Source organism: Wyeomyia smithii, chromosome 2 (assembly GCF_029784165.1).
Source record: "Wyeomyia smithii strain HCP4-BCI-WySm-NY-G18 chromosome 2, ASM2978416v1, whole genome shotgun sequence".
NCBI lineage: Eukaryota > Metazoa > Arthropoda > Insecta > Diptera > Culicidae > Wyeomyia > Wyeomyia smithii.
The window spans coordinates 108,026,737-108,053,839 of record NC_073695.1 but is presented as its reverse complement, the minus strand read 5'-3'; the positions used below and the strand labels follow the sequence as shown (position 1 = coordinate 108,053,839).

The following is a 27,103-nucleotide window of genomic DNA, read 5'->3' as shown; positions in this document are numbered from 1 at the left end:
TGTTCATTCACTGCTTCATATTTGGACTTTCTTTTCTCATGATCATTTTATCAAACTATATTTACAAAATACTACCTATTACAATGTAGGATTAGCTGAATATTTGTTTACTTTCTGGTTGTTTGCTTGTTTCAATGTAAGATTTGTGTTTATGCACTGTTCGTGAACAGCGATTATTACATGTGTGCTGATCTATCCAATGTTCACCCAAAACGGTCAATACTCTTGAGCAAGTACCGTTGAATTTACTGTTGCTTTGTAATTGTAGTATCATCGCATTTATCATGTTACATTTTTTTTTCAAAATAGCTCATATTGATTCTTTGTTAAGTCGATTTCTTTCTAACTTACATTACTATAAAAGGAGCGTCCTCGAATACGGGGAATGCCGCCGGCAAAACAGGACTTGAACCTTCGATGTGATCGAACAAAGTGAAAATGTACAACATAACAAATGCACTCTAAGCTCAAAGGAAGATTTGAAGGATACGTTACTAAATTAACAGTAATGCAAACCATTTACTGAACACAGCTCCTGATTGCAAGACAACCAAGAGTCAATCAACTAACAAATAAGCTGTTCTTCAATTCCGGTAGACATGAAACAAGTATGTTACTTTTGTTTGCAAACGCTATACATTCTGAGTGAAGATTTTAATTGTAGTACATTTCTTTTTCAAAGCACACAGTTCTGTTAAATTCCTATAGCAGATTTACGGTGTGCGGGCTTTGAAATATTTGGTTGCAATTGAATAATAATACAGATTGAAAAATACTTTACCACTTGGGTGCTCTGTCAGCAGTGGGCAACGGATGGTTAACATTGATTGCAAATTTTAAAATGCGGAAGATTGAACTCTGTTCTTTTCAATCCACAACCAATAGTGTTCAGTGTAGGTTTCTCTATTTTTTCGTTTGTTTTTGGTTTCATAGCGACCATTTCAATGCACTCACCCCAAAATGACGCTGCATATAATAATTGTTAGTAAGGCCTCTCACTTCAAGAGGGCCTGTTTACATTTATGAAAGTTAGTTGATTTGAGTGAATTCCGCTTAATGAGTGTTTTCTTAAAGAGTACCCTAAAAACTAAGACCTCCAAGCTTACACCTGGTGTTAAACTGACGGGAGGTAACCTCATGATTTCGCTTTATTTTCTAATTTGTGTCACTCTACATTTTCATCTTATCAAGACATATAGTTCTTAAGTATTCACGTTTTGCTTTTTTTTACACTCATTAAATGGTACAATCATCCGTATAAATAAATTTGTCTTCAACTTCGTTCTTAGCTTACTAAACAATCATTCAGGTAAACCTATCGAATAATGTCAGTGACATTTTTCTTATACTCAGCATATAGGCCTGCTACTGTAAACCTAACGTTCAATCGTTCGTGAGCGGCATGCTTAGGAGAGCTACTAATAGCAGAACGGAAGAAATGGATATCGAGCCGTACCTGATTTTCCGAACGAAAATTTAAAATACACATCGTCTGAACAGACTGCTGCGAAAATATAACAGCCATTACTCCGATGAAATAAAATACAAAATGAACACGAAAATATTAGTGAGGCGACAATACTTTGCATAGATAACGATTACTTGTACGAAATGAACTATTTATCCAAAGAAATTAGATATTATTTTTTTACTGTTGCTTTTTTCACCGTTTTTGGTTTCAAATTTTGCATTTTTTCAGAGTTTTTATCTAATCTGCATTTTTACTGTGGTATGAAAAATTAGAATAAAATAAATGAATATTTGTAAGATTTAAGAAGTCTCACAGCGCACCATAAAATATTACTTAAATTCTGCAAAAGAGAAAGAAAATGAAACTGGAATTAGAATAGAATAAATCTAGTATTGGAACAAGAAGTACAATAACTTATCACAAATATTAGTGTAAAAACATGAACAGAACCAAAAACGTTATGTCCGGAGAAAAACAATTATTTCGCTTTTGAGTTGGTAGAGGGTTTTTTTATAAGTTTATTTTTTGATTAATGATTGTTTGAATAGGTTGATAAACGACCGGGCAACGCGTACCAGCAGTACAACCCGTACTAATTGGCATAAAATAGACCATAGTGTGGTCAAAAGCATATTGCTGAGCAACCTCCACGTGGTACCGACTAAGATACGAAAAACGATTGGCCGTATGTTGACAGAAGGGGAAAATTGTTCTCCTTAGATGGCAGTTTGCCTGAGCGATTGATTTCCATGGCAGGGCGACTGATCCAAAGCGAAAATGCGGTAGCTCACAACTACTACTGCACCTACGACAGTAGTTTTGTCGCGAAATTAGGTAGTAACGCAGCACACTACCACGAATATACTACGAACAACCCAAAGAATAATGCGAATCGGAACAATCGGTATAGATATAGACAAACGAAAAAGAACAACGATTGGAAACTTGGCTCTTGGAATGTTAAAACTCTGTTTGAACCGGCAGGCGCAACGGGACGTCGGTTTCGTGCTACTTGGAAACCAAATGAAGCGTGTTATCAGGTGAAGGTTCGTTAATGACCATCTATGAGGATTACGGGCTGATTTTCAAATACAGCCTTATTAGCGTATTCACACCGACAAACAAAAAAAACGACAATGTAACGAAAAAAACGACAAGGAGTTCCTTGAGCTTTTTGATAAAATATAGGAAGAGTGCTCACAACACTACATAAAGATTGTTATCGGAGATATAAACGCGAAAGTCGGACGGATATAATTCTTTCGTCACGTTATTGGTGAAGAAGGCCATCACTTTACCACAGATGACAAAGGCTTGAGGCTAATGAACTTCGCCAGAAATGGTCATCTGCAGTACCATCTGTAGGCCGGCACTTTTCAGATGTCATCGATGTGCGAAGACGAGGCGAGAAAAATGTATTAGGGAACACGAGTGAAACTTGGCTTTTGGCAGTTGGGTGACAGATGAGCTACTCGTCCAAAATCGCCATCTGCAATACCAAAACTGGTCAGACGAATAACTCACCGCTCGCCTCGTCTTCTGTAATAGGAAACATAGATTCGGATCACTATCTCGTGGTAGGCCAGATTTGCGCCTAGTTGTCCAATGTATTTAAGTCGAGATAGGTCGAGAAGATACGTTTGAGGCTATCAGAAGAAAGAGGTAGTGCAGAGGACACTCGGAAAGTTGATGGTCGGATCGAAGCAGTTGAAGAGGATGAAGAAAAAAACCTGAAAATTACGTTTCCGGGCTGGACGATCTACAATGGACTAGATTTTAGGCCAGATTCTCGACAAGTTTCGAGAACACAACTTGCAGACACGTCAGGGCGATTCAGAAAACCGCAAGGAGCTGTAGCAGATTATGCTTGATTTCCCAATAAAACTGATACGTGAGACTCATAACGGTTTCACATCATGCGTCGGAACGGCAGAGGAATATTCGGACGTGTTCGTGACGTAGGATGTGCTAAAGACGGAATCTCGAATTTGCTGTTCAGCATAGTCTTGCAAAGAGCTATACGAAGTCCAGGAGTGCAAAGGAGCGGCACCATCATCCTAAAATCTAATATCTCGCTAAAGGGAATCTGCAAGAATTGAAAGTGGTCGTAATTCTACAAGTGTTGGTGCTGTGGTGGTGATGGAGGGGGATACTTTCGAAGTGGTTGATGAATACAGTAAAGTCTTTTTTTACGCAGGGGATATTTAGCGCGTAAAAAAAGATTATAGTGTATGTATAATACATTATGGGTATTCATGTCGAACTCGTAAACAAATACCCAGCCGTAAAAATACTCACCTCCATTGACGAGTAATGGAAGATACACAGTTTACCGCTGGGTATTCGTATACGAGCTCGATGTGAAGACCCCTATTGTATATCCTGGAACACTCGTAACGTGTAACGAGGTGAAGAGACGAGGAGATTGTGACAGTGAATAGTTACGGATTACGTATAAGACGCTGATTCTTTCAATGATGATCTACGGACATGAATCGTGTACGTGGAAGGAGTGCCTGGGGTCTTCGACTTCACCTTTCGATTAATACTGGGTGGCAAACTGGATGGGGTGGAGTGCAGGCTCATGAATCGCTGTACGAAGTATATAAATACGCAGATATTGTCAAGCTGATGAAACACGACAGGTTACAGTGGGCTGGCCTTGCAGCACGTATGGCGGATAAGCGACTAGCACTCAGTAGAGACCTGGGTAGAGGCACCCGATTTCGAGACAGACCCCGCTTCCGTTATATGTATGCTGTTGACGATTATGCCAGAGCAGCGCTTCTACTACGTCGATTAATTAGAACTTCTGTAGTATATCCTTTTACTATACGTGCCATGTAGGATAACCAGTCCCCCACTATTGATCGAGTGAATTTCGGTTGCCTCGGCACGTTTCCAGTCAGGTAGAATGTGCTTTATAAAGCCAACAACCTTAACAAGATTAGCAGACGAAATCCCGCTCGGTAGCAAGCAGCCCTTACTGAGAAATTTGATTCTGCTCATGTACAATGCACCACAGCTGCATAGCAGATATCCCGAGGTTTCGCTTTCTATGTTACAGAAGCGACAAGTGTCATGCTGAACTCGATCAATGTTCTTTAGAAGGTACTTACTCGGACAGAGCCCAGTTATTGGTCCTGTGTAGGCATGCTTGTCATTCTCCTCAGTATGTGAAAGGAGAGGTGAAAAAATTCACCGCGCACTTCCCTTCCAGTATGTGCCTGCGTGTAGCAAATGCCTTCACCTCACTGCTTCTTTCTCCACTCCAAAGTATCTCAACCAACTTACAGAGAGACAAACACACTTCCAGCCCACCCCACATCTGATAGAACAAGAGGGGTGAATCACTCTACAGAGAAAACGCAGAAGTACACAACAGTGTCCACTGGTGAGTAGTCCGGAAGGTGAAAAAAAACCTACCGGGCAAAAATGTAATCCTCGTGTAGCTACACTGCGAAAACGAATTCGACCAAAGTGAATTCGACCGGCACGAGCAAAGCAGTCTATTTTTTTTCTCCCAATCTCTTTTCCTCTTCTCAAGAAACCAACTGTGGAACGCACCGCAGATAGCTCTGCAGTGTAATTATTGGGCGTGATGTCCACACGTGTGAGAAAGTACACCATAGTTCATTGTCTCGCAGGAGGGAGATTTCAGACTTCACCGCAGTGCGTTTAGGAAACTCAGCAGATTTTTTTTAAGGGGGGGATTTGTTAGTAGCTTAAGTATTTATGATAAATATTTGTAAGTAATGAGTATGTGTGTCCAATCACAAATGGTGATTTCTCAACACTGTTAAAAATTTGTAATTTTGATTGTTAGGATTTGTTTGCTTTCGCAATTAGGACTTATCGTTCGTATGGATTTAAACCTACTTGTCAGAAAAAGGGAAGTAAACTTGTAACTAACTTATTGGCTATAAAGAGACAATAAAGCAATTGAGGATTGCAACGATTTTTGTCGAAAATTGTTAATAATTTTATTTGACATAGCTTCTAATGGTTCAACACCAGTAAGTCTATGTAATTCGAGTGTACCAAACCAAGGAGGACGCTTCAAAAAACTCAGCAGATAAAAATCGTTTGTCGCTCTCTTCTAGCATGAGCGAAGATTTGCTCTTTAGAGTGACAGCAGTTGTTTTCGCAGTGCAAGATGTTCTCCTACACTCTAGAGGTTTTCTGAGGAGAAAAGACAAGCATGTGTGTAGGTACTTACTTGTTGAGTTCTAGGAGCTTTATAGTATTTTTGGTGTTATTACCCTTTTCGACTGGTGGCATCGTCTGACAGCAATCCAATTGGCTGTCACCTGTTGTTCTTCCCAGTATTTAAGTTTCATTTTAATTCTGCAATTTGAGATACCGCCAAAGGGTACCGGACCAACAAGTTGAGAGGTGGAATATTGTTTGGCCAGTTCGTCTGGAACCCAGTACAAGTTGAGAGTTCATACGACACAGCCTTCGCAGTGAGAGAACACACTCCCAGACAACTTTTGATGTACATTTGTGAGCCTTTAGTGCTGCTTGACTATCAGAGAAATGCAAATACAATAGTCGCTTTTTACGCGGGGTATACATGCCGCGTAAAAAGAAACCGCGTAAAAAAATCACGTAAATTTCGGAATCCACGTAAAAAAACCGCGTAAATTTCGTTTTGTTTTGGCCGGATTTGGCATCTTGGCATTACGGAAAAAAGGCCGTGGAGTGGTATGTCGCGAACAACTTCCAGGTGGTGCCAAAGGACATGAACTCTCCAACACACCAGAGCTCCGCCTAGTAGAATACTAGGCAATTGTCAAACGGGACCTCAAGAAGACAGGAAAGACAGTTGTCAACGAGATGCAGTTCAAGGTTAACATGCGATCTGCGGCGAACAAAGTGACCAAGAAGGCTGTACAAAACATAATGGAAGGAGTCAAGAGAAAGGTTCGGCAATTCCCGTTCGCTAAAAAGGAAGCATGAGTCAATTTTTTTCCCTTATTCTGTACGAATTGAACTTGACAACGAAACATGAATTGATTTTTTTATGAAAAAAGATTGATTAACACACATTTTTGTTTGACCAGCTTTTGACCGTAAGCAAAAAATGAAGTCATGTTTTTCTCATTGAAAAACATTTCCAAAGTAGCCAGTCACTTCTGTTGAATTTGAAAGTTTAGATTCCAAAAAAATCTTTCATTCGGCAGTAACAAATGTTTCTTTTTTATTTTCATGTCAAATCAGGTAACTTTTGTTTGAATCGATGATAGATCGAAAGATCCAGCCTTCTCAAGGAGAATAGACACCAGTAGAATCAATCAAATCATAAAATAATAAATTCTTTTTTTTGATTATAGAATTAAAAATATTATAAGAATAACACAGTAACTAACCTGCTACCATAAACGGTGTAAGTGTAGATTTCGCGATAGCACTGATCGTACGTCGTTTGTGAACCTTAAGGCGTCTAACAGAGGTAACAATGACAGCAAACAGATATCCATTGGGTCCGAAAACCAGGATTTGATCGGTATGGCATTGTTTGGAAAACATCGATACGCACCAGGAGAATTATCTATGATAAATATCTACAAAAAAAAGTTTAATGTTAACATCATAACTTAGACTACTCGTTGAAACTTACTCTGTTTAAGTCACCACAGATCGCCGATAAGTCCTTGGTGTACGAACCAAAATCCGGCGTACAGTGCTGCCGGTAATAACGGCGCTTCAGGATGTTTCGTCCATTGTCTAGCTTATCGGCGACCGCAGCGCCATAGATTTCCATACTAGCGGTGAAAACAACTAAATCGTACCATTGAGATACCTGCGATATAGATGATTGGTTAAAGGGAGGTATGGTTAACTACTCAAGTGATATAATCTTTTTTGAGTGGTAAAATTGTAATAAAATTAAGCCGTATTATATTATCAATTAACGCAGACAAGCAATTGTTTCGGAATTGTAGTGCTTACATCCGACTTACAATGATGAAAAAATGATGTTGTTAAGAAGCATTATGGAGTTTTTTTTTTTTAAGGGGGGATTTGTTAGTAGCTTAAGTATTTATGATAAATATTAGTAAATAATGAGTATGTGTGTCCAATCACAAATGGTGACTTCTCAACACTGTTAGAAATTTGTAATTTTAATTGTTAGGATTTGTTTGCTTTCGCAATTAGGACTTATCATTCGTAGGGATTTAAACCTACTTGTCAAAAAGGGGAAGTAAACTTACAACTAACTTAATTGTTAACTTATTGGCTATAAAGAGAGCTTATCGTAGCAATTGAGGATTGCTACGATTTTTGTCGAAAATTGTTAATAATTTTATTTGACATAGCTTCTAATGGTTCAACACCAGTAAGTCTATGTAATTCGAGTGTACCAAACCAAGGAGGACGCTTCAAAATCATTTTCAGAATTTTATTCTGAATCTTTTGGAGCGTTTTCTTCCTTGTTGAACAGCAACTTGGCCAGATCGGTACAGCATAAAGCGTTGCTGGTCTAAAAATTTGTTTGTAAATCAAAAGTTTGTTCTTTAAACAAAGTTTAGAATTCCTGTTAATGAGAGGATATAAACATCTCGTATATTTGATGCACTTGGCTTGTATACTCTCAATGTGCTCTTTGAAAATAAGTTTTTTATCATAAATTAGTCCCAAGTACTTAACCTCGTCGGACCAACTTAAAATAACCCCATTCATCTTGACAACGTGATTATTGTTTGGCTTGAGGAAAGAAGCCCTAGGCTTATGCGGAAAAATTATCATTTGAGTTTTAGTAGCATTGGGAGAGATTTTCCACTTTTGCAAGTAGGAAGAAAAAATATCTAAACTTTTCTGTAATCGACTGCATATGACACGAAGACTTTTTCCTTTTACGGAAATGCTTGTGTCATCGCAGAACAATGACTTTGTGCATCCTGGAGGCAAATCAGGAAGACCTGAAGTGAATATGTTGTACAGGACTGGACCCAAGACTGAACCTTGAGGTTCACCTGATCTGACAGGAAATCTATCAGATTTTGAATTCTGATAGACAACCTGCAGAGTTCGATCAGTAAGATAATTTTTTAAAATTTTGATTAGGAAAATTGGAAAATTAAAAGTTTGCAATTTCGCAATCAAACCTTTATGCCAAACACTGTCGAATGCTTTTTCTATGTCTAAAAGAGCAGCTCCAGTGGAATAACCTTCAGATTTGTTAGCTCGTATCATATTAGTAACTCTGAGCAATTGATGAGTTGTGGAATGCCCATGGCGAAATCCAAACTGTTCATTTGCAAAAATTGAATTTTCGTTGATGTGTGACATCATTCTGTTAAGAATAATTCTCTCAAACAGTTTACTTATTGAAGAAAGCAAACTTATTGGTCGATAACTTGAAACTTCAGCTGGGTTTTTATCCGGTTTTAAAATGGGAGTAATTTTTGCATTTTTCCATAATTTGGGAAAATATGCAATTTTGAAGCAGCAATTGAAAATTTTCACTAAAAATTCCATTGTGCTCTCAGGGAGATGTTTGATTAGTATATTAAAGATTCCATCGTCACCAGGTGCATTCATATTTTTGAAATTTTTAATAATTGATTTAATCTCATTCAAGTTAGTTTCAATTATTTCTGCAGGTAAGAAATTCTGGGAAGAAATTAAATCAAATTGACGTGTGACTTCATTTTCAATTGGACTCACAAAATTCAAATTTGAGTTATGAACACTCTCAAACTGCTGAGCAAGTCTTTGAGCCTTTTGCTCATTGGATACAAGAAAACGTTCACCATCTTTTAAAACTGGAATAGGCTTTGAAGGTTTCTTAAGAATCTTCGACAGCTTCCAAAATGGTTTTGAATATGGTTTCAATTTTTCAACTTTAGTCTCAAAATTTTGATTTCTCAGAAGAGTAAATCTATGTTTAATCTCTTTCTGTAAATCTTTATAAATAGTTTTAAAAACAGGGTCACGAGAACGTTGATATTGACGTCTGCGGACATTTTTCAAACGAATTAGAAGTTGAAGATTTTCGTCAATTATTGGAGAATCAAATTTCACTTGAGCCTTTGGAACAGAATAATTCCTGGCATCAACAATTGCACATTTTAATGCTTCCAAAGCGGAATCAATATTCACTTCATTTTGCAAAGCAAGCTCATTATTGAAATTTCTCTCAATATGAGTTTTGTATCTTTCCCAATTAGCCTTGTTATAATTAAAAACAGAGCTCATAGGGTTTAAAACTGATTCATGTGATAAAGGAAAAGTTATTGGAAGATGGTCAGAATCAAAGTCAGCATGTGTGATCAAATCACTACATACATGACTTTGATCTGTTAGCACCAAATCAATTGTTGAAGGGTTTCTTACAGAAGAAAAGCATGTAGGACTATTCGGAGACAAAATAGAATAGTATCCTGAAGAACAATCATTGAATAAAATTTTGCCATTGGAATTACTTTGAGAATTATTCCATGAACGATGTTTAGCGTTAAAATCGCCGATTATGAAAAATTTCGAACGATTTCTGGTGAGTTTTTGTAAATCACCTTTAAAATAATTTTTGAGCTCGCGTGTGCATTGAAATGGTAAATATGCTGCGGCAATAAATAAAATCCCAAGTTCAGTTTGAACTTCAATTCCCAAAGTTTCAATAACTTTCGTCTCAAGATGGGGAAGAGCACGATGTTTGATTCGGCGATGAATAACAATTGCAACTCCACCGCCGGAACCCTGAATCCTATCATATCTATGAACCACGTAATTGGGATCATATTTTAATTTTATGTTAGGTTTCAAAAATGTTTCAGTAATAATTGCAATATGCACATTATTTACTCTTAAAAAATTAAAAAGCTCATTCTCATTGGCCTTCAATGAGCGAGCATTCCAATTTAATATTTTAATTGTTTTATTTAAAATCATTGCTAAATTTTAAATTAGAAACAATTTTAATAGTAAAATTTGTGCCTATTTGAATGGCTTCAAACATTGATTTTGCCTGCAACATGGCGCTCATAAGATCGAACATTGCCTGTTGCAAAAAAGAACGGGTATGCAAAGGAGTAGGTAAACTATGCGTCACTGGTACGCTTGAAGAATTTTGTTTTGAAGTTGGTTTTAATTGAGAAATTGAATTTTGTTTACCTTGCCTTGCCTTAACAATTGCTAAACGGACTGGGCATTGATAAAAATTTGACATATGGTTGCCGTTACAATTCGCACAGCGAAAATTTTTACTCTCTTTCACAGGACATGTGTCTTTTTTGTGAGAAGAGTCTCCACAATTAAGACATTTTTGGTCCATGTTACAGAATTTGGAACCATGGCCATAACGTTGGCAAGTACGGCATTGGGTGATATGCTTTTCACCTCCGCCATACTTCGCACATTATACAAAGCATGTGCTTTTTCAAAAAATTTTAAGTTGTTAACCTCATTGCGGTTAAAATGAATTAAATAATTAACAAGGGAAATTCCAGTTCTCTGACTGTTTTCGCCTCATGATTTTTGTTTCATTATAATTACTTGGGTAGGGGCTATGCCAAGTAATTCTGTTAAAGTAAGTTTGATCTCATCAACGGTTTGATCGTTGGTGAGACCTTTCAAGACAACCTTGAACGGCTTGGCGTTCTTGGTGTCATATGTAAAAAAATGTACATCTTGTCAGTTAAATACTGAACAAGACGATCACGACCCTTTACTGAGTCGGCTAATAAGCGACATTCACCTCTACGGCTAATTTGATAGGTAACTTTAACGTCAGAAACAAACGTTGAAAGTTCCTTTTTGAATATATTAAATTCAGAAGAAATAGTTACCACAATAGGTGGAACTTTCTCCTTTTTTAAAGATTTTATATTTTGTATAGTTTCATTATTGGTAACTTCCATTTCACCAGCTTCATGCTCAAGCAAAATATCAAAAGGATTGTCACTACAGACACTCGAAGTGTCAGAAAGAGATGCCTCTCTTTTCCTCCCCGCAGCGATGCAAGGTTTCTTTTTCCGTCCAGCCATTTCAGGTGATACGAAAAAAGTTGAAACAAATGTTAAATTCAAAAGTAGGTAGTCTTGAGAAAGACTGATGGGAAATAACTTTCAGGTAGTCTTTAAAAGACACACTGACAAAACACAAACTTTGAAGCTATAGGCAGTCAAAGACCAGTCCACAAGCAACCGAAAAAACGTCTGATCTGTAGGACAGTTCAAGACGCACTCAGCATTATGGAGTATTTTTTACTATCTCACAGGAATGGTTGTCTCTTCATTCATGTTTGAATTTATAGCTCAAAAAATCAATATGAAGTAAAATATGGCAAATCAAAACATCGGCAGTAGCTGAATTTACTTCGGACTTTGAGTACTAACGTGCTCAGCGAGAGAGCGATAAGTCTAAGCAAAACGTCACAATACAACGTCTTATCACCGTATGTAAACAAGATAAGTTGCAGTGCACCTTTAATTTACATATATTGTACTGATGAAATATCAAGATTCTCATATCGCAATTCAAAGCGCTGTTTTATCTGAAGACTATGAAAAGAGTTTTTAGATTACAATTTGGTAGAGATCACCCGATTTGATAGATGTCTTATAAGGTTTTTGATTTTTGGCAGTTTGAGACCGAAAAGCAAAAGCTTGGTCCTACGTTCTCAAAGAGACTTGATCTTCGACAAACGACGGAACAAATCTAACGTAACGTTTGACAGTTTGCTTCTCCCCTTACCAAAAGCTTATTAGTGCATTGAAATAAGGGGTGATAATAATTAATTGACGTATAAATAATCACTCAAATCGATACTTACAATATCCAAAAAGTAGTCCACGTGGGGTCGTTTGTGCACGAAGAACCGCACCGGATGGCGATCGATCGTAACCTTGACGGTGAAGTCATGCGGCGTTCCAGGTTTGACGGTGTTCCGCGGCATCGCATCGTGGTGTGAGTGGATGAGCGTCTCGTCTAAATCCAGTACCAGTGTTTTGCGCTGGACCATACTTAGCCGGTGCCGGGACACCGGCGAGAGAGGAAACAGTTCATATTTTACCGGTTGATGCTGTACAAACTAAGGCAGTTGATTATCGTAGGAAGAGAAAAGGCAAATCATTTGGTGTAATGGCGGCGGCTGCTGAGCATGAGCTAAACTTCATTTACATTGGCGGTAGAGGCAAACGAAAATTGCGGGTGTTTGGGTGTTTTACATGAAACTTAAAAAAGCGGCGAGCAATTACGAATTTGCATTATTTGTTCAAGGGTTGCTAAAAAAGCTGACTAGTGCCATGGTTCCTTCTCCAATTTAATTTTTTACCATTAACCATAATTTTTTTACCATTTACCATATGAAGAAGTTAGAAATCGAACGTACTAATGACCTCAGTGACTACGGTCGATCTAAAAAAAAAATAAAAAACTAACACTGTTCGACAAAAGTGAAAACAAAATTCTGCCGCAAAGCTCAAAATAATTGCTTCAGAGATATAACTGGGACTGGAAAAAAATGGATTTTTTTTTGCTTTTTAACCATTCCTGTGAATTTTGGTGCCCCTGGTTTGGATAACAGTGCGACAGTTTGACGCAGAGTAATTGCCCGTCGTCGCTTCTACGTGGCTTACGGTAAAAGCTCATTTCAGTCTCTGAAAAAGTTTACAGGAAAGCTTTAATCTTTAATTTTTTTGAAGTAGAATACTTCTCTCAGGAAGTTCGGCTACATAGGGATGTGAAATGAAAATCTAAAACCGAAAAAAGTGAAAAATATGTCCAATTTCAAATGCTAATAAATCGGTTAGTATTCGATGGATTTCCTTCGTTCTTGCAGCAATAGATTGGAAAATCTTCTAAGATTCTTCCCAAAATAAGATAATTGTAATTTTATTATTCACACTATTGTACTATTGAAAATAGTCAAGCCTTGTCAAAACGAAAAATTCGACCTCTGATTGGTCGTTATATGATTGCTTCCCAAGTAGGGTCGACATGATCATATACCTTGTAATTGAAAACATGCTATTTGGCCTATATAAGAGCCTGTTTCAGCCGGAGCCGCTCATAATAGTTCTAGACAGCGACAACAGCAGTCGTCCTTCCTTAGCAGCAGCACTAGCCCTGTGGTTGGTCACCACGTCTCAGGAGCAGCGCGGTTTTTCTCAGCGTGTGTCGCCAGACAGCAATTATTCCCCCCGTATTGGGCAGCATGAAGATTGCCATCAGGAAATCCAATTTTGGAAATCAAAATGCCTTTTTCAAGGCAAATAAACAAGTCATCGAAAGTTAATAATTTTTGTCAACGCAAGCAAGCATTTTGTGTTGCATCCTAGCAATTTAAATCTGTCGCACCCGTTGAACTTACTGAATGTAAAATAGCTTCCACAGTGCATGTTGTCCGTGTATCTTAATTCCCCCAATGTTAGGGCAGCTCAAAGGTTGTAATTAGCAACCGATTTTGAACCGCAAAATGCTTTTTTTTTAAAGGCAAATAAAAAAATAATTGAAGGTTAATAATTTTCTGACATCAACACAGCAGACAGCAGACATTCTGTGCGGGGTGCAATCAAATTCTGTTGTAATTGTTTAATTTTTACTTTATTTAGTAAACCCCCCACTGTAGGGGCAGCGCAAAGGCTGCGATCAGCATAACCGACATTGAATAATAAACTGCCCTGTTAGTACGCATTTACAAAAGCAGTTAGTTCGACTATGCAGAGCTAATATGAAGTCGATTCAATCAATCAGCATAAACAGAATTTCGTCGTCTCCCAGCTGCCAAGTTGCAACATGATGCAACACGCAACAACGAGCAAACGAAATCGCTTGATGTTACAAACCGCAATAAGATACGGGTTAAAACCGTTGCGTGTGTGAGAGCACCATCGGTGTTTATTCGCTGGATCCAAAAATCAAATGCGAATTGTGGAATAATTTGTCTGAAGAATAGGGCGTGGCCTAGTACGTAGCACCCTTCGGCTATAAAAGAGTGTTTCTGGGAAAATTAGTCGGAAGGTGAGCTGGATGGACCGTCCACAACGTTGACAGCAGCAGCAGCAGATATCAGCACTCAGCGGTAACAGAATATATCAGCGGGTTGCGCCTATGGCTGCCTTCAAATTACTTGCCCTTGCCCCCTCACTTGCCCTGTGGTTGGTCATCACGTCTCAGGCCTCTGCCTGAGCACGAACGCCATCGCGAGCGATCGGGCGAGATTTTTGCCGTACATCAGCCGGCACTTCCTCTAATGGAAAAGTTGGATCATTTTGTTCAGAAGAATATTACTGTCGGTAATATTGCAGAGCTGCGATTACATTATATCCGATATGGAATTGAGCAATTGTTCTTTTGAGGACAAATAAAACACTTAATTTGAAGAGTTAATAGTTTTGGGTACCAGTAGCAGTATGGTAACAGCCTCAGCGGTAGGTGCAGCCGGTACTTCCATGAGGCGGATGTTATAAGGAAGTAAATGGAAGCGGCATGGCGAAACAGTTCGGGTGTGCTTAGACGCGCGTCATTTTTCGTTGTTGATATTATTCCCCACATGAAACGAAGCGCTTTCGTACGATAGCGGCGGTATTAGCGGTAGATGCATTTGCCAACACTTACTCCAGTAAAGCTGTGTCTAATTTTCAATGTGAAAAAACCTTTCTATTGTGTTGGCCGTGCACATTAAGCCTCTGCCAGGCTAAACGCGAAAAGCGGCGTGAACCGTTTCGCCCGGCCGTAGGTTAATGTGCAGCCGTAAGTAGAGCTGTGTAAAAGTATTCTACTTCAACCTCGCGGTCGTGGCTTTGCACACAACCCTCCTGAGATTTTTTCAGTTTGAGCTCTACGGTAAAACCTGTGTATACCAGTGTAATATAGTGGACTTAATACTGGTTGTTATAGCTTTTGGTGGCCATTATAATTATCGATGTTGAAAATTGAATCTATTCAACCTATTCAACAGTCGAATTGTAGAGCAACATGTCAAAAGGATCTATCTGCTTTGATTGATTTTTGGATCGATCGGTTTTTTTCAACCGCCACGGCTTGTTAAACACGTTTCATGATATGTCCTTTACACCATTTGATAGCGGAGAATCTAATCTAGCTTTTAAAATGCGACCAGTAGTTGTTTGATCCTAGGACAGGACGTGACAAGAGAAACCAAAAATCACCCAAAGTTCTGTCAAAGCGAAAGCCCTCTCTGATTGGTCGATTTTATTAAGCGCACTGTTAAATTTTATTATTAGTCGGTACGGTTGGCCGTACTGCGAAACCTATCGATATTTTTGTTTACACTGTTTTTGCTTACAAAGTGAATGAACAGCTTTTGGTTTAACAATTTTTTGAAACTTTTTCATACACTAGACTGTGTAATGTCTATAAAAATCAACATCCGAAATGTTGTTCATGTTTTTGAAACTACGTATGATGAACAATAGTAGATTCATTTCATGAAAAGCAAGAGGAATCCGAAATGAGTTGAAACTATGGTTAGTTCAAATAAATTTAACATATATCTTTGAATCAATTGAAGATTTAATAAACTAGCATTATCAAATGAATTAATTAAAATTGAAAACCAGAACTTAGAAAATCCTTGATATTGATATTTTCTTTATTAAACATTTTTGGAAGCACTGGTAGGCGTCGTGCAGAAAAATCACGATGTTTCATGAGGGCAATTTTGAACGAAAAGAAGAATAACTAGAAGCCACTTGCCACGTCCTGTCCTAGGTTTGATCTATTGTGGCATTGTCCGGACGTTTTTGCTGTTTGCACATTTCTGTTTTTTTTTACCATTTTGCAGTGCTACTTATTGAGAAGTAACCTGCTCCGTGTTATAGTGCTGTTTGTCTTCTCCTTCAGACTTAGTAACCTACTTCCTTCCTTATCGACCTTATCATATCCTCCTGCAGGCTATCACTCTAAAAGCATATAACGTGCTATTGTCTATGATATTATCGAAGCTTTAGACGAGAGGTTATTAAATCTGGAGAGAAGATTTTGTGTGGAAGAGCCTGAGAATAAACCCATACTTAAGGTCCTTTTGGCGAACGAATGTTTTTGTTCTACTAAGATTCGAACCTATCACCATTCGCTTGTCAAAGCGGACTCTGCAACCTTGCGGATACGAAGCTCGACTGGGAATAGTTACTTTAGCTGAACTATTAAACAAATGAAAAGTCAATCAAGAAAATCGGTGAAAGTAGATAGACCCTTTTGACATGTTGCTCATGTACAAAGCAGCTGAAGCGGTCGTCCCACCTGCCGCATGTTCAAATTTATCTTTAGTCAACTCATAAATGATTCATAAAGATAAATCTGGTTTTTATGAGGATGCGGATCACACCCCTGAAAAATAGTGAAAAACAAACCGTTCAACGCACATTGTTATTTTTTTGAAAGGTTGAAGAACATACAGATTTTGTAATAGGTTACAGATGACAAGATTTTCTGAGCATCACAGTACAGATGAAATCCTTAGGCAAGGCATTTCTGATCTCTTTGTTGTGGCGAAAAGTCGTCATGGCGGAACAGAGCCAAAATAAAAAACGGAAGTCCGACGTGGATTTATTTATTGTTAATGGTGAAAACAGATTAGCAAAATGCAAAATATGTGACAAAACAGTAAAATCTCCACGCAATTTCACCTACATACGGCATAATCGAAGCCAGCATAAGGAATTTTCTAAGGAAATCGGGTTGCTCGCCGACAACGATGGCACCGAAAGAGTAGAGGAGGACGAAGAACAGAGCAGTGCTACTGGTAACAAAAAAATTTCAGTGAAACTAAACAACAAAATGTACACCAAGTCGCTGGTGGGATTAGTTACTGTAAATGGCGTGCCTTTGAAAATGCTCGATTGTCCAGCCCCCCGGAGAATATTAGATCCGATTGAAAAAAGTTTGAAGGAAAAGTTTGGCCAAGGAGTGGAACATGTCACATGTCATGATCAATCAAGCCGATTCTGGCTAATGTTTCTCAAAGATTGAAGAGCCGGATCATGAGGGAAGTGAGGGGAAGAATGATGTGACGTAAGGGGCCGTTCCTAAACCACGTGGTCATAAAGAGGGGGACGGGGGGGTTCGTCAAAAGACTACGAAAGACCACGCACGGGGTGGGGGGGTTAATGAAATGACCACGTGGTCTTTTTTCCTGACTTATAATTTATTGTTGCCACCAAGTCAAGAATGAGGCTTTTGCATTTTAGAAATATAAAATGTTGGTACTGAATGTTTAATAATAAAAGTGTATAAAATTTAGTGAATTTAGTGAATTTTTGGCACTTGACAAATGAAAAGACCATGTGGTTAAAGTCGCAAGGGGTGGGGGTTGTGAAATGATACCCGAACGATTGTTAGGCGACACGAGTTTTTCCATCCTTGTACAATTCTTGTTGAGAACGGATCATGAGGGAAGTGAGGGGAAGAATGATGTGACGTAAGGGGCCGTTCCTAAACCACGTGGTCATAAAGAGGGGGACGGGGGGGTTCGTCAAAAGACTACGAAAGACCACGCACGGGGTGGGGGGGTTAATGAAATGACCACGTGGTCTTTTTTCCTGACGTATAATTTATTGTTGCCACCAAGTCAAGAATGAAGCTTTTGCATTTTAGAAATATAAAATGTTGGTACTGAATGTTTAATAATAAAAATGTATAAAGTTTAGTGAATTTAGTGAATTTTTGGCACTTGACAAATGAAAAGACCATGTGGTTAAAGTCGCAAGGGGTGGGGGTTGTGAAATGATACCCGAACGATTGTTAGGCGACACGAGTTTTTCCATCCTTGTACAATTCTTGTTGAGTAATTTATGGTAATCATATTTATGAGATAAACTTTCAATCACCATCAGCAGCAGCATTGCAGTTTTTCCTCGATTGCACACGAATTTACGAACAGAAGTGTACCACTGCAATACGACTAGTACCGCGCTGCAGTACGAATGAAAGTGTACCGCTAAGATGTACGAATAGAAGAGTACCGCTGCAATCATAGACGCCGATAGACCTGCGGCTTTCTGCTCCACTGGTACTGTTACTTATACTAGCATGTTTTCTTTCAAGATATCAGTTTTTATTAGGTTCTGAAAGCAGATTTAGAAATTGTTCAAGGATGGGGAATGTTTCTAACTTTTCGGAAAACTTTTACCTTCGAGACATCATATTAGTCTAAGCTCATGGAAGCAAAAATAAATTGACCTATTGGGACGGGGACACTATCAATTTTTATTTCGATATTGATACAGAGAATATCACAGGGAACGGATGGTGTCCATTCACGTCATCTGTGCTAGGAATACTCGCATGTAATTGGTTCATTATTCGCGTAAATTTGTTATTGAAACTTTTTATCAATTTTACCGCTTAGCAATGAAATTAGAGTGATAACTAGCACATTACAAAATTGTTCTACGTTTTATCTATCCAACAACATATTGGTTATTGTTATCCAACATGTGGTTATGCTGCTATTAACGTTTGAAATCTGACGCAACATTTGCCAGTTTTATTTCAAATTTTACAGAATGCATCCCAGTATAGTAAACAAAGATGTAGTCCCACGTCAAAAAAATTGTTTTTCTGATAAATATAATCGAGTCTAAAAACATATATGTTTGAATCATATGTAATCGAGTTTATATATAATCGAGTCTGACCTGTATATGATTTTCTCACAATTGTAACAAATGATATCCCCGCAGAAACGTCACTGTTTCCGATGACAGCGACAATTATGGAGAGAAGCTCGATGATACTAATGATCATGAGTCTGATGGTTTCGATGAATCTGATCACGAGTTTAGTGTTATAAATAAAGCAACTTCAATATTCAGCGAAATACGCTGTGTAGCGTTTCTGACACTATTAAAGAAGGGAAGCTAAGAAAGCATCTGAATTTCACTCAGGCATTCGTGAAGAAACTGAGAAAAATGCCATTCAAGAATTTGTTTAAGCTGAACAGCAGAGATATTCTAAAACTTGGCTGCGAAACGCGTTGGAATTCATGGTACGACATGGCGTTATCATTGAAAACTCAAGAGGATTTCATTTGCTCGATTACCAAAAATGATAAGGAATGTACCCTATCTAAAGAAACATGGACTTTTATTGATAGTTTTGTCGATGGTTTTAAACCTATGTCAGAACTGACAATCATCCCAAGTCACGTTCGGCGATTTTTCTTTGCTTTGGATTCGCTGCAAGTTGCTTTTGGAGAAAAAAAACAATCCACTGTCCAAGCAAATGCTGATGAACATGAGAAATCGAGAACCGGCTCTGATAGACAACAAAGCATTTTTGGCAGCAATATTTCTCGACCAACGCATAAATTACCGGAACAGTCCTTTGATTTCTGATGAACAACGCCAATGTGCCCTGTTGTTTATTAAGGCTAAAATAATGTAAAGTATGTATCTTATATAAAACGTTAAAATTCACAGGAACACTTGAAACAAACATGGCGGATTATTCAGAGTCTTGGTCACGGCGGATCAACAAGTTTAACCGAAGAAAAGCTCATGGAAGGATCAAGTTCTAATGATGACATATTGGAAGATTTCTTTCGTGCACATGAAGTTTCGCAGAATAGCAACATGGACACCAGTTTGTTTTATGAATTGGAGGATCTAAGCCGCTTACCTCGCGTGTGATTGGAAAAGGATCTTGGACTTTTGGTACGACCAAAAGCAAGGAAAGCCGGACTTATATTTATTGGCATGAGTGGTTCTCTCTACACAAGTCTTCGCTGAAAGGGCATTCAGCACATTGGCATTCGTTTTATCCAAGCTGAGGACCCGATTGAGCGAAACTACATTGTCAAATATTTTAATTACAAAACTGAACGCCGAATTATTCCATCAGCTACAGTTTTAGCACATTATATATTGTAGACATGGTGGTGAATTTGAATTGGTTCAGATGAACTTTTTCGTTTGGTTTTTTTCGTTTTCATGCCAAGAGAAATAGAGAAAAAATAAGTGAATTGTCTACAATGTCACCTGACGTAAAAATCTTGCCCGCATGTTTTCCAAGTGATCCAGTTCCACAGTTGGATCCCAAAATTTTCCGGTTTTTATATATGTTTGCCAGTTTTATCCAGAGCATAAGTTTGTTTCAATTGCTTTTGTCTATTTTAAATTTTTTTAAGAATGAAAAGCTGAAGACCTGATTGATCTCCAGAAATTCTATCAGTTGAGTGAAAGATTAATCCATGTATTTTTATGAAGCTATCAATAAAATTGATGGAAAACATTGTAGACAAAAGCAAACAATCACAAAACGTTTACGTTAAAAAAAAATTTGTAAATAAATAAGGCGTACCTAGGCGCAAGATAACTTAATATATATGATGCGATTGTGCGAGCTTTGTCATTTCTCTAGTGTATTATCCCGGTATGCGAAACTGACACTCGATTTAATGATTTATTTATACTTAGTTCCTGCTGGCTCGTACACAGATTTCAATGCAAATTTCATAGCAAGTTTCGAACGCTTTCATTGCACTTGAGTGTAAGAGACATCTCCGGCATGAGACGGATAAAGTGTGCTGTGACATGCGAATTGCTCTTACTCGTTTCTTTGGAAATTAATGCGCAGTCTCCCAACGGCGTGTGCTTTGCTCGCAATAAAACGAGTAGCACCCGATCCCTGACTCTCAAATAAAAAATCTCTCTCCTTCGTCTCTTACTCCTTCCAAATATTAAAGACGTGCACAAGAATCTGCGAAACGTACGAAGATTTTTTGCACAGCTCTGAGTAGTTAGACGATCCCTGGTCCTTTGACAACTAAATGGCCTAATTCTACTAAGATTCGAACCCCCGACCACTCGCTTACCAAAGCGGACTCTGTAACCTTGCGGTTCTTCTTCATAGTCGCGATCATGATGAGTAGAACATGGTGTAACGGTTCGATCAAAAAGTAGGCGCGGGCTGAGGTAGTCTTTATTGCTTAGGTAGAGACGACGTATCACTATGCTATAGGAAGATGTAGTGAAGGTGTAGTGTAGTGAAGGTATTAAAATCAATAAAAGTTTTCTAATGTCTTATACATGTTGGTTTGGAACGTGAACAATTATCAATGCTATTGGAAACCCAAACCGTGTGTTTAAAACCGGACCGCGTGCTGAAACACTCAAAAACCCGTGTAAATTCGAGAACCGCGTAAAAACCATTCACGTAAATTCGAGAATCCTCGTAAATTCGAGACTCCATGTAAAATACGCGTATGAATTTGAGAGTTTGCGTAAAACTACTGCGTTGAAAATCTACAGAAAAAATATGAAGAAAACATGGACATAACTATTCTTTTTTGTTTAAACTGGCTAACTCAGAAAAATGTATACATTAGTGAGTAATTCTGAGCAACTTCCGCAACTCTGATAGCGGTGCATATTACGGGAGTCACTTCACGGTGAAATCAGAGTGAAGTGAATAAAGTCCTATTACGGGACTCACGCAGGTGAGAAATACGTCGCAAAGTGACATCTTTCGTGGAATCTGGGTTATTATGGTGCTTTTTACGGGAGTCACTTCACGGAGAAATATATTTGACTCTCACGCTCACTTCACTTTTTTAGACCTATTCCCGATTCCACCTCAAGTGAGGTGACAAAACTCACCTCCGTGGAGTGAGATTGACGGTGAAGTGAAATTGAGAATAGGACAAAGCATGTCATAATTGCAAATCCTATCTTATCTTTCGAAACTTGAACTGAAACGCTAAAAAATTGTGGATATTGCAAAGACCAGCCTTGAAATTGGAACTAAAATGGAGTGAATTTTAATGATCCTGAGAAATTCTGAAACACGGGATAAAAACTGTAAAGTCCTACAGTCAAAATAACACAGTGAAATATTTTGTTCAAGCCAGTCAAGCTTGTTGTCGACATGTTGAAAACAAGTTCTTTTATATCACAGTTAATTATGAAGAGCTTTGTGGGGATTAAAAATAGCTCTATTCTGTCTTCAGCAAAGTTATTTCCTATAACATTCTCCATTTCTAACAGCACTAAACCTTATATGGCCCAATGTACGGTACCCACTTTCAACAATCGAATGATGGGATATTCCAAAAAATCAATTTATTAAGATTTAAAGGCCATATTTTTTCAAAAAAAAAAAAAACAATTCAAAAATTGTAATTGTGCACCCTTGAACAGCATTTTCCAAAGTTGTCGTCTTTGAAGGGTGAGCCCTACAATTGCGAACCACCCTACTGCTTAATTTTTTTTTGGTTATCGGAGTTTATTGTCTAGCTATAAATGTTCTGAAAGATGCAATTCATTAACATCAATGTCTGTTCCATAGCAAATTTTATCGCGATGCAGTGGTTTGATCTGCTGTTTCTAGCATATGCGACCAAACAATATCCATTTATATTGTATTTTTGTCTCCTGAGACATCGCAACCTGTAGTGTCTTTTTTGGCAATATGTGATCCGCCTCGTTTTACGAAGATGCCAATTATTATATATTCTGTTATGATCCACATCAGGTGGCATAGAAGCACACTTGTAATTGCTGGCAGCTGTCCAGTCGGTATACCGGTTGTACCACACGTATCGGCTGCCGGGACTAGCGATTAAAGAAACCATTGAGTACGCATAAAGGGTCGAATAACACTTTTGTGACTTGTCCAAGTTTCCGTTTAGGTGTACTTCGTTACGAATTGAAGAAATTTGACTTGCGTGAGAGCGAAACCTAGAAATTCTCCCTACAGAAACAAGCGATTTGAACCTTCGAGTAATCTAGCGTCCTCTAAGCTACAATGATACACACTTACATGATATGCAGTATCAATCAAGATTATACACGTGAACAACATTGGGATCGATTATGTGTGCACATTGTTAGCACATGATACCGTTTTTGTCCAAAACCTAAATATTGACAGGATTTCATAAAACGTTATTTGGATGGACAGAATTAACTCAAGTATTTCAGCTTCAATTTCATCTCAACGTTGTTTGACATGGAGTTTAATGAGAGTTTTCCCGTTTATTGAATGGCTACCGTATTTTCGAACATATTAGGTCAGCTGACTCGTTAATTACCTAATCGCACATTATCAATGCGAAAATAAACAGTATATCACCTCGAGCACCGTATCAGCAGACATTTAAGCCTCACGTCACCGTCTTTTGTGTACAAAAAAAACTAGGAGTAAACATGCCGTCACCATCGTTGGTGTTGATGAACTGCAATTAATTCATCATCCGACGCACGTGTATTGAAATACACCCGATTTTTTTTTACACGGTACTCAACCGTCGCATATACAGCAAAGCATACATACAAATCCCCTGCGCAAAACCCTGATAATGCATCATTCTTTAGAACGCCTGATGTGGTTCAAGTAATTGGATTATGATTTGCAATATCAAATTGTAAATCACGATAAACACAAGTTTTTACGAAGATTCATACTAAGACCAGACTACAAAGTAATTCTGAGAAACAGATGGCATGAAGTACCAAAGATTCACTAAACCGTTGGCCCGTTTTAATAGAAGTGTCGTGAGTAATCAAGGAAAATACTTTTTTGCACTTATAAAACATTAAATAACCAATTTATGATCTATTCAAAGTTTTTTGTTGTCTACGTCTAGGCAAAAAATAGCCTTTGAAATTGGCGTCTTCAAACATAACTCGTTCATTCGGTTAAATGCTGACATAAGGAAATTCAAGGAAATTATAAACAAAAATTACAAGCGAAGCAACACAAAAGCAAAAAAGTATGAATCCTGATGCCGTGCCGATAGTTGTCTCTCACCCGCCAGAAGCATGACTGCAACATATGCTGCGCAGACTATAAAGTTATGTAGACACATCATGGTTGCTTAAGGTTTTTTATTCGTACAACATTCCTTACACACATTCTTAACTTCTTTGTGTTGAACAGCGATATTTTTATTACATAGCTGCATAATTCAACGCTCATATGTCAAATAAGTGAGAAAACTAAAATGACTCCATTTAACAACCCTGCGAACCTCGTTTCTCGCCAACCTCAACAATATCTATCATTATCTATCGCATGCTGGTCATGCGTCCTTTCGCACAAATTTTCAATCGCGAATTGGTGAGAGAAGAGGAAGTTGGATTGGTGGTGGTATGATTTTATTTGGACTTCGTTCGAAAGCTAGTGTCGTACAAACAGGCTGGGCTGGGGTTTGTGAATGAAATTCGTACGAGGATCGAAAGAACTGAATGAGATCCGGTTTTTAATTCATTACAGCTTCTGTTCTGCGCTGCTCGGTTGTTATTAGTACATTTTTGTTTTAAGTGTCTGTTTCATGCTATCGATATAAATTTCGAATATTTTAGAATGAATCTACTTATACTTGCGTGTAGACATGTAATGGAAATTAACTAGCAAATCAGTTGTCCGCATAATGTACAACGGTTGAAACAAGTTCATGAGTGAATTCTAAAATTATGCCTAAAAATTAGAAACAGATCTGCAAAGATAAATAATCAAAAATTGAATCGTCTACAGCTTCTAGTTTTTTGGAAGATATATTCATCTCACTTATATCTGCACATATCATAAATGAACAAAATTTATTATGCAATAAACATGCATAACAGTTGATTATAATTTATAGAGAATGTATGATTTAAGATTGAATAGGATTATAAAAATTACTTTAATGTAATTCATTGCTGTTACCATCCAGAGTTGTCATTTTTGCCTGCATAACAGATTACGTGCCCTAGAAATTGCACAATACTTTCATCTCGCGAAACTTTTTGGAGGTTTCAATCAGTCAGTCATGCAGCCTCTATTTTTAAATATTTGTTAGGTACGGAACGATACAATGCAATCCCCTTTAGTATAAAGATTCACATAAAACATTGTGAAATGCCAAGTTCATTCGCAGTTTTAGACCGTCACTTAAAATACTTCATCAAGGTAAAACCAAATTATAATTATCTTGTCGAAATTTTATGTCCTGTTGTAGTGCTGCAGATTTTTGTACGCTAAAAGAACTGGTATGATTTTTCAACTGCATACTGACTTTTGTTTGGAGAAAGAACCGGCAACGAAGCGAAATTACAATCATTAAATTTAATTTATATACTACAACCTATCAGAACACTGAGTTTTTGGCAGGGCAAAGGATAGTGAAGCGGATCGAGAGAAGTGTTTATGAGGTAATTTCAGTGTTAAGCAATCATTCACTTACCGCTCTAACCTGTCGGTTGAACATATAGCAGAGGCAGGTCCATATCTTCGATGCCAGCACCAGAAACGCACGAAAGTTCATTTGAAATTGAGACAACATTGGCATCGTCCACCAGCGCAGCTCCCGTATGTTCACTTCTGCACGGCCCCTGTTTCTCCCAGAGGGGGCTGCTGCCTGTCCTTCGAATGTTCAATCTTAGCGTTCGAACAATTGCACAGGTTGGTTGGTCCTTCGGAACACGGAACGAAACTCACTTGAGTTTACCGACCAAACCTTTCTAGACGAACTTGGTTAAAGTGACTTATGCCTGAAATCAAATCACATCTTCTTTTCGATTTCTTCTCTCAGATAATTGCGGCCTAATAGCGCAAGCTTTCTTACATACACATCACAGACAGAATGAATATTGCAAAAACTCGAACGAGATTTTTTCGCAACTCTAAGTGGAAAGTTCACAATCTGCTATGCACTAAGCAATTTATCTATTGCTTTCCAGATTTGCTCACAAACTAGCAGTTTTAATTCAAACCGTGATAACTTTTCCTCCACAATCTTTTCTTCATCAAATAACCGAGCTGTCCTTCCAATAGTGAAGTGTGTGAATTGCCACCAAAAAAAATGCCTGTAGAAGAAATTACCGAAGCCAAAGCATGAGCCGCACGCAGAAGGAACGATATGTAACTGTGTGAGTGAAGTGAAATGACTTTTCCGCTGGTTGGTGAAATGACACTGACAATCGAAAGTTGACGTTAACGACGTTAACTTCGTTGGACGAGCATTGGCTTCAGAGATGCCAGATGTTTTTGAAAAATGTCTGCAACTGCTCGAATAACCAGAAAAATGTGCTCGAAATCTGAAAAAAATCTATCCGTGATCCCAAAAAATTTATCTCGCGCAGGCAAAAGACTGTAAAAATCTGCACACATTTCAAGAAAATCTGCGCAAATATAAGGAGATTCTGACAAAAATCTGCAGAAACGTGGAAAAACTGCAAATATCTGCAAATCAATAAATATCTGCACACGGACTCCAAAAATCTGCGTTTTGCAGACAAATCTGCACATTTGGTATCACTGATTGGCTTAGTGGTAAAATTTGTGTGCACGGAAAACGGAAAGTACCCATTTTTATGTCGATTTCACTCAACGGCGTCGTTCCGTGCAGGAAGCCAATAGACCTTTCCATGCATTGGGGGATCATTCAAATAATACATAACGCGCTCAGGGGTGGGGGGTATTCAGCGAAGCGTTATGTTGCATGTGGCAAACATGTAAAATTGCGTTACAGGGGGGTGGGTGGGTACTGAAAATTGCCGAATTTGTTTATTTGTTTATTTGTTTGTTTATTTGTGATTAAATTCATCTGACACTAAGTTTTAATGAATTGAAAACCTTAACTAAATTACAGCAAAGTCGAACTAATTAGCCTATTTTTGAATCGATGGATAGGTTCGTTGAATAAAAATGAGTCTTCAACTAATGAAAAGGCACGAA

At 38.1% G+C, this 27,103-nt stretch overlaps 1 protein-coding gene across 2 annotated transcripts; it reads right to left on the bottom strand.

Annotated features, from left to right (window-relative positions):
- Positions 1-26,300, bottom strand: LOC129725506 (CTD nuclear envelope phosphatase 1 homolog). Of its 2 annotated transcripts, none has more exons than XM_055681441.1 (5): positions 25,611-26,300; positions 12,252-12,500; positions 7,095-7,277; positions 6,844-7,038; positions 1-1,811 (listed from the first exon to the last, which is right to left on the bottom strand). In XM_055681441.1, the coding sequence occupies exons 1-4, from the start codon at positions 25,713-25,715 to the stop codon at positions 6,847-6,849; spliced, it is 729 nt and encodes a 242-aa protein (XP_055537416.1). In that variant the 5' UTR covers positions 25,716-26,300; the 3' UTR covers positions 1-1,811; positions 6,844-6,846. The 2 variants fall into 2 exon arrangements, with proteins under 2 accessions (XP_055537416.1, XP_055537415.1); XM_055681440.1 differs by having other exon boundaries at positions 12,252-12,509; positions 25,611-26,299.
- Positions 26,301-27,103: the final 803 nt, after the last annotated feature.